Consider the following 8,465-nt stretch of genomic DNA (forward strand, 5'->3'; position numbering starts at 1 on the left):
TCATTACTGATTAAAATATGTGCTTCAATATCTCAATGGATGTAGAGCACTGGATGGATGGATGGATGATAGTGCACAGGAGGCATGGTGGTCAACAGAGGGGACCCCATCACCATTGGGAAATGCCCTCTTCAAACTTGGTGTCTGTCTTTTCCCCCAAAATCAGCAAGCAACACAGGAGGCCTCTAGGTCAACAGAGGGGACCCCACCACCTCTGCAATGCCCTCTTCATATTTGGTGTCCGTTTCTTTCCCAAAATCGGCAATTCTGATGTGGCCATCTTTATTGATGAAAATGTACTTCAGCTTTATATCTCAATGGATGAAGAGCACAGGAGGCATGTTGGTCAACAGAGGGGACCCTACTACCACCATCGAAAAATGCCCCTTTAAACTTGGTGTCCGTCTCGTTTTTTAAAATCGGCAATTTTCATGTGGCTGTTTTTACTGATGAAAATGTACTAAAACTATATATCTCAATGGATGAAGAGCACAGGATGGATGGGTGATAGCGCACAGGAGACATGTTGGTTAACAGAGGGGACCCCACCACCATTAAGGAATGCCCTCTTCAAACTTGGTGTCTGTCTTTTTCCCAAACTCAGCAACTTTAATGTGTCCATCTTAGCTGATGAAAATGCACTACAGCTTTATATTTCCATGAATGAAAAGCACAGGATAGATGAGTGAATGATAGAGTACAACGGGGACCCCTCCACCCTTTATGCCCTCTTCCCTGCAATTCCCTTTTCAAAACTGATGTCCATCTCTTTCCCAAAGTCTGCGATTTTCACATTACCTTGTTTACAGATGAAAATACTAAAGATTTATAGCCCGATCGATAAAGAGCAGAGGACAAATGGATGATAGCGCACGGGAGGTATGTATGTCAACAGAGGGGACCCCACCACCACCGCAAAATGCCCTCTTCTCTGCAATGCCCTGTTCATGTTTCGTTTCTTTCCAAAAATCGGCAATTCTGATGTGCCCGTCTTTATTGATGAAAATGTACTTCAGCTTTATATCTCAATGGATGAAGAGCACAGGAGGGGCGTGTTGGTCAACAAAGGGGACCCTACTACCATCATCAAGAAATGCCCTCTTTTGTTGGTCAACAAAGGGGACCCTACTACCATCATCAAGAAATGCCCTCTTTAAACTTGGTGTCTGTCTCTTTTTCAAAAATTGTCAATTTTCATGTGGCTGTTTTCACTGATGATAATGTACTAAAACTTTATATATCAATGGATGAAGAGCACAGGAGACATGTTGGTCAACAGAGGGGAATCCGCCATCATCGAGAAATTACCTTTTCAATTTTGGTGTCCGCCTCTTTCCCAAGTCTGCAATACTTACATGGTCGTTGTTACTGATGAAAATATACTACAGCTTTTTGGGTGAATGCTAAAGCACAGGAGGCAATGTTGGTCAATTGAAAAGATCCCACCACCATCGAGAAATTACCTCTTCAAACTTGGTGTCCACCTCTTTCCCAAAGTCTGCAATTTTTACGTGGCTGTTGTTACTGATGAACATATCCTACAGCTTTATAGCTCTATAGCTTTATAGCTCATAGGAGTCATATTGGTTCCACAGAGTGGATCCCACCACCATCGAGAACTTGCTTCTTTAAACTTGGTGTCCATCTCTTTCCCAAAGTCTGCAATTCGTACGTGGCCATTGTTGCTGATTAAAATGTACTACAGCTTTATAGCTCAATGGATGAGCACATGATGGGTGTATGATAGCGCACAGGAGGCATGTTGGTTAAAAGAGAGGATCCCACCACCATCTAGAAATTACCTCTTCATACTTTGTGTCTGTCTTTTTCCCCAAAATCTGCAATTCTCATGTGGCCGTCTTTACTGATGAAAATGTACTACAGCTTTATATGTCAATCGATGAAGAGCACAGGAGACATGTTGGCCAACAGAGGGGACACCACCACCATCGAGAAATACCCTCTTCCCTGCAATTCCCTCTTCAAACTTGGTGTCCATCACTTTCCCAAAATGTCAATTCTGATGTGGCCGTCTTTACTAATGAAAGAGTTCTAAAGCTTTATATCTTGATTGATGAAGAGCACATCATGGATGAATGATAAGAGCACAGGAGACATGTTGGCCAACAGAGGGGACCCCACCACCATTTAGAGATGCCCTTTTCAAACTTGGTGTCCATCTCTTTCCCAAAATCGGCAATTCTGATGTGGCCGTCTTTAGTCTTTAATGATGAAAAAGTACTTCAGCTTTATATCTCAATGGATGAAGAACACAGGAGGCATGTTGGTCAACAGAGGTGACCCCACCACCTTTGAGAAATGCCCTCTTCCCTACATTGCCCTCTTCAAACTCATACAATTTTTGAGTAGATTCTTGGCCAAAAGCCAATGCTCTTTTAAACTGAGCAGAGTTGTGTACCTTCTTAATAGTATCTGACACATTAGGATCTTTGTTGGATTTCCAGAGGGTCATACGGGCTGCAGCAAGTATTTGAGTAAATAGGAAGCAGAATTGTTTTGGAATATTTCCTATTTTTTGGTAGCGGAGGGCCATCTCTGGTAGTAGGGAGATAAAGAAGTCAGTGATCCTAGATAACAGGGAAAAAAATCCATTCCAGAAACTACGTAAGCATTTGCATGTCCAGAATATGTGGAATATAGTCCCTACCTCTCCGCACCCTCTCCAACACTGAGGATCAGCAGCGGGGAAAATTTTGGACAGCCTAAATGGAACAAGGTAACTTCTGTTTGTAATTTTCAGGAAGTTATCCCAATGACTGGAACATCTTGAAGCCTTAGGCCTCGTACAGACGACCGGATCTATCCGCAGGGATTGATCCGCTGATCAGTTCCAGCAGATAGATCCGGTTGTGTGTACGTCCGAGCGGACATTTCCCGGCGGATAAAAATCCAGCCGACGGATTCCTAGCGGATAAAAATTTCTTAGCATGCTAAGAAATCTATCCGCTGGAATCCAGTCCAGCGGACTGATCTGGTCGTCTGTACAGACTCACCGGATCAGTCCGTCCGCTCCCCTCCCTCGCATGCGTCGTAATGATTCAACGCATGCGTGGAAGTATTTACCTTCCAGCGTCGCGCACGTCGCCGCGTCATCGGGACACGTCACCGCGGATGTATTCCGTGCGGATTTCGATCTGATGGTGTGTACAGCCATCAGATCCAAATCCGCCAGAGGATTTATCCGCTGGAAACGGTCCGGCGGACCGTTTCCAGCGTCCAGCATATGAACTGTTTTGGTACTTTCTTCTTTAGTTTGTAAATGGGCGTATAGACGTGAGATGCCACCTTTCCTGTATGGTCTATGTTGCAGTTCCTTCCTTACTTCTCTATTCACTGAGGTAGATGCCTGACTTGGAGGGTTTCATAGTGGTTGTAAGTCGGGTGTGTTACGTCTATATCTTTGTAAGATATTCCACATGAAAGCCAAGGGAGCACTTTTAGGGACGGAATTATGTATTCCAAGACTGGGGTTAAGGCATTAATGTGGAGCATATCTTGTTTGTTGGCTTGCCGATTTATGGGTCAATTCCCAAGCGTGTACCGAAGCTGTGATTGCTGGAAGGTCAGGCATATGTATTGGGAGGCCAGTTCTTGAGGCCAGTAATAGAGACGGAAGGTCTGAAGATGCCGTCAAGGCATTTTCCAGCCCAACCCAATGTTTATCAGAAGTCTGATCAAACCAAGCATGGAGTTGTTCCATTAGTACTGCCATATGATAGTGTTATAGCGGTGGTAGACCCACCCCCCAATCCTGTTTTTTTTTTTTTCAAAAGCGTAAAGAATGTATTTTCGGGGACTTTCCATTGCCAAATTATTGTTTGAGTAGAGAGTTAACTTCAAAAAAAAAAAAAAAAAAGCTGATATCAAGATGGTGACTATCCGAAAAAGATATAGGATCTTTTGGAGAATCAGCATCTTAAATGACACTATGCATCCTAACCAATTTAACTTGAATTTTGCTATGCGTTGGGTGTCTAGGGAGATGGTATGTAGAAGTGGGTGAAAATTGGCTTTATATGTGTTGGTAGTGGAGGTTGTCAAGACCGTACCTAGATAGGGTAGTTTACCGCCCGCCCACACCTAGGGGAATTGTTTTTTTCAAATGAGCTAGAAGTGGATTTGAGATATTTATCGGCAAGATAGTGGATTTGGTAGTATTGAGTTTGTAGTAGGAAATATTGCTGAAAGTAATAATAAGAGATTGGACAGTAATCAGTTGATGTAGACCAGGTAATCTTCCTCCAAGTTCAAAATGTTAAAATGAAAAACCGTCAATCAAAAGCATAACTTCTCTACAGATCTATTTTAAACACGTTATGCTTTTTTTTCCCCAAAAGGTTTACAAATTGAGTACCAAGCACCATCTAAATCTTCTTGGAGGAGGCCAAACGATATATTGCAGAGAAGATAGAAGAAGCAAACAAGAAATTAGAAATGGAAACCATTGATGAAAATCGCCAGAGGAAGCTTAAATTTAAGGACAATTTGGTTGATTTGGAAGTTCCACCATTAGATTTTCCAGACAACGATGGAACTGAAAGTCTCACTGAAGACGATGTAGTAGGTGGCATAACACAATTGCATCTTAATGATACCCCAGCCAAAGAAGAGTTGAATGCTGAAGAAAATGAAAACATTGAAGAAGGAGCAAAAGATGGGAAAATTTTGATTGAGAAAGATGGAAAGTTTGAACTGGTCAGTTTAAAGGACATTGAGAACCAGTGTTCTCTACCACCTATCGGTAACATTAACCACTTCCCGACCTCCTCATGTACATATACGTCAGCAGAATGGCACGGACAGGCACATGTACGTACCTGTACGTCCTCTGCTAGACGTGGGTGGGGGGTCCGATCGGGACCCCCCGCCGGTACATGCGGAGGTCGGGTCCGCTCGGGGAGCGATCCGTGACGACGGCGCGGCTATTTGTTTTTAGCCGCTCCGTCGCGATCGCTCCCCGGAGCTGAAGAACGGGGAGAGCCGTGTGTAAACACGGCTTCCCCGTGCTTCACTGTGGCAGCGCATCGATCGGGTGATCCCCTTTATAGGGGAGATCCGATCGATGATGTCATTCCTACAGCCACACCCCCCTACACTAGTAAACACACACACACACAGTGATCCCTAAATGTTACAGCGCCCCCTGTGTTTAACTCCCAAACTGCAACTGTCATTTTCACAATAAAGAATGCATTTTTTGCTGTGAAAATGACAATGGTCCCAAAAATGTGTCAAAATTGTCCGAAGTGTCCGCCATAATGTCGCAGTCACGAAAAAAATCGCTGATCGCCGCCATTAGTAGTAAAAAAAAAAAAAAAAAAATGCAAAAAAACTATCGCCTATTTTGTAAACGCTATAAATTTTGCGCAAACCAACCGATAAACGATTATTGCGTTTTTTTTTTTACCAAAAATAGGTAGAAGAATACGTATCGGCCTAAACTGAGGAAAAAAAAAAATTATATATGTTTTTGGGGGATATTTATTACAGCAAAAAGTAAAAAATATTGCATTTTTTTCAAAATTGTCGCTCTATTTTTGTTTATAGCGCAAAAAATTAAAACCGCAGAGGTGATCAAATACCACCAAAAGAAAGCTCTATTTGTGGGGAAAAAAGGACGCCAATTTTGTTTTGGAGCCACGTCGCACGACCGCGCAATTGTCTGTTAAAGCGACACAGTGCCGAACTGTAAAAACCCCTTGGGTCTTTAGGCAGCAATATGGTCCGGGGCTTAAGTGGTTAAGGAGCTGTCAAAATCTCCATCGCCATCTATGCAGTCAACTAGATTTGGTGCATTGCAAAATGGAGACGATTTAGATCACAAGAAAAAAGTCGCTAATGTAAATAACTTTGTCCCTCAACCTCCTGGTGGGCCTAAAGCCCGACCTAGCTCTGCTAGTCATTCATTGAAATCTCTACACAGAGTGAAGCCATCGCGTAGAGCCCAGTCTGCAATTTTATCAACCAGAAACACAACATTCAGCCTTTCCTCAGAGCAAAAGGAGCTACAGAAGAGGATTCAAGAGAGGCAAGAGAGACTTAGGAGAGAGGAAGAAGACCGGAAAAAGGTGGCAGAAGAAATGAAACGGAGAGAAAACGAAATGGCATTTAAATTTTGGTTACAGAAGAAGAATGAACAGCTAATGCAAGAAAAAAGGATCCTGCATGCAAAGGAGCTGGAAAAAAGCAGCATATCTGATAAAGATAAAGAAGGGTCAGATGAAGCTTTTGGTACTTGGCTGAGGAGGAAACATAGAGACCAACTTAAAGAAAAGAAGATGGAGGAACTAAGACAACAGGAGACTGCTGCTTTCCTGGAAGAAAGTAAAGACAGTGGGCCAAATCCACAGACATGCATTTTCCGAAGTTAAGTACCGATCCTCAAAGCACTTACCCGGAAAATTGCGGCAGCGCAACTTAACTCCGTCCATCGTAAGGCGTTCCTAGTTTAAATGGGCGATTCCCATTTAAATTAGGCGCGCTCCCGCGCCGGACGTACTGCGCATGCGTGTGACGTCATTTTTCCCGACGTGGAGCGCGCGAACGTAATTTACGCCGGGCTTTGTGTATTGCGAGAGGACAATAAAGTTGCGACGGGTGAAGAAAAAATTACGCGCCGGGAAAAAAAATTCAAATTAAAAAAAAAATCGCGGCGATCGAAATAAAGGTCTGGTTTTACATGGTGTACTAACTTTACACATTGTAAAACCAGCCCTAATTTTACGCGTGCAAATCGTAACTTACGCAGAAAACACAAAGCTTAAAAGCTTTGTGGATCTGCTTAAGTACTCATTTGCATACGCTAGGCGGCATTTCGACTCGAAATGCCCCCAGCGGCGGATGCGGTACTGCATCTTAAGATCTGACAGTGTAAGTGTATTACAGATGTCAGATCTTCTGCCTAACTTTGGAAAAATCCTTTTGAGGATCGTTTCCAAAGTTAGGCACAGAGATACGCAGGCTGAACAGCAGTTCCGCCTGCGTATCTCTTTTGTGGATTTGGCCCAGAGAAGGAGCAACTTATGCACAGTGGGTAAAGCAGAAGAGAATACAAAAACGCGTTGAACAACAAGCTGCTAAAGAAAGATCTAGAAGACTTTTGCTGGAAGCCCGAAGAAGCAAGCAGATACATAATTTGTTGTACAATATTTCTGACTCCAGATCGTCCCGCTACATTGATCCCTACAGCTAAAATTACATTCTGTTTCAGTATTCAAAAACAATAAAAAAATAAATAAATCTTCTTGGGCCTTAAAAACACGATGATCAGCCAAGTAATTTCAGGCTGGCAAAGAAAGGTCGCATGATGCCGATTTGGAACCCTTTCTCAGGTTGTCTCTTGTGTCTGGTCTCACCTGATGTCTTTGTAGATCATCGCACATCACTTTGATATACATGTGGGAGTCATTTTAACCACTTAAGGACCGGACCAATATGCTGCTACATGACCCAAGGGGTTTTTACAATTCGGCACTGCGTCGCTTTAACAGACAATTGCACGGTCGTGCGACACGGCTCCCAAACAAAATTGGCGTCCTTTTTTCCCCACAAATAGAGCTTTCTTTTGGTGGTATTTGATCACCTTTGCGGTTTTTATTTTTTGCGATTATAACCAAAAATAGAGCGACAATTTTTAAAAAAATGCAATATTTTTTACTTTTTGCTATAATAAATATCCCCCAAAAACATATATAAAATTATTTTTTCCTCAGTTTAGGCCGATACGTATTCTACCTATTTTTGGTAAAAAAAATCGCAATAAGCGTTTATCAGTTGGTTTGCGCAAGGGATCACTCGATCGATACGCCGCCACAGTGAAGCACGGGGAAGCCGTGTTTACATACGGCTCTCCCCGTTCTTCAGCTCCAGGGAGCGATCGCGACGGAGCGGCTATAAACAAATAGATCGGACCCCCGACCCACGTCTAGGCAGGGACGTACAGGTACGCCAATGTGCCTGTACGTGCCATTCTGCCGAAGTATATGTACATGCGCTGGTCCGGAAGTGGTTAAGTTGCTTGAGTTCATTACAGTTGATATCACTAATGAATGGATGACTTTTGATGCCTCCGCTCATCTGCAGATGATTTTTACTTGGAGGGCTTTCTAATAAGATCTTCCAAGTTCTGGTCCAAGCCAAAAACTGGCAGAGCCGAGGACTGGCAGTGGACGGTTGACTCTCCAGTTGCCAGCACAAGCAACACAACACTAAAGGAATACCAATCCACAGCTTCCTTGTACAGTTGCCGTGGGAGAGCGTCCTTATTCGTGTTCTGACTGTGGGAAATGTTTTATTCAGAAAGAAGACCTTCTTAAATAACAGTGAACTCACACTGGGGCGTGCCCTTTTTCATGTTCAGAGTGCGGGAAATGTATTGCTGAGACCAAAAAAACAAAAACTTTAACCACTTTAGCCCACGGAGGATTAGGCTGCCCCAATGACCA

At 43.2% G+C, this 8,465-nt stretch overlaps 1 protein-coding gene across 1 annotated transcript; it reads left to right on the forward strand.

The window, feature by feature from the left end:
* Positions 1-4,389: 4,389 nt before the first annotated feature.
* LOC120944271 (coiled-coil domain-containing protein 181-like) lies at positions 4,390-7,254 on the forward strand (the record flags this gene model as incomplete). The annotated part of the gene is made up of 3 exons (XM_040358288.1): positions 4,390-4,771; positions 5,758-6,387; positions 7,035-7,254. Coding segments are annotated over 3 exons (1,191 nt in total), but the record flags the coding sequence as incomplete, so codon positions are not given.
* Positions 7,255-8,465: the final 1,211 nt, after the last annotated feature.

The sequence above is a fragment of the Rana temporaria genome, chromosome 1 (assembly GCF_905171775.1).
Source record: "Rana temporaria chromosome 1, aRanTem1.1, whole genome shotgun sequence".
NCBI lineage: Eukaryota > Metazoa > Chordata > Amphibia > Anura > Ranidae > Rana > Rana temporaria.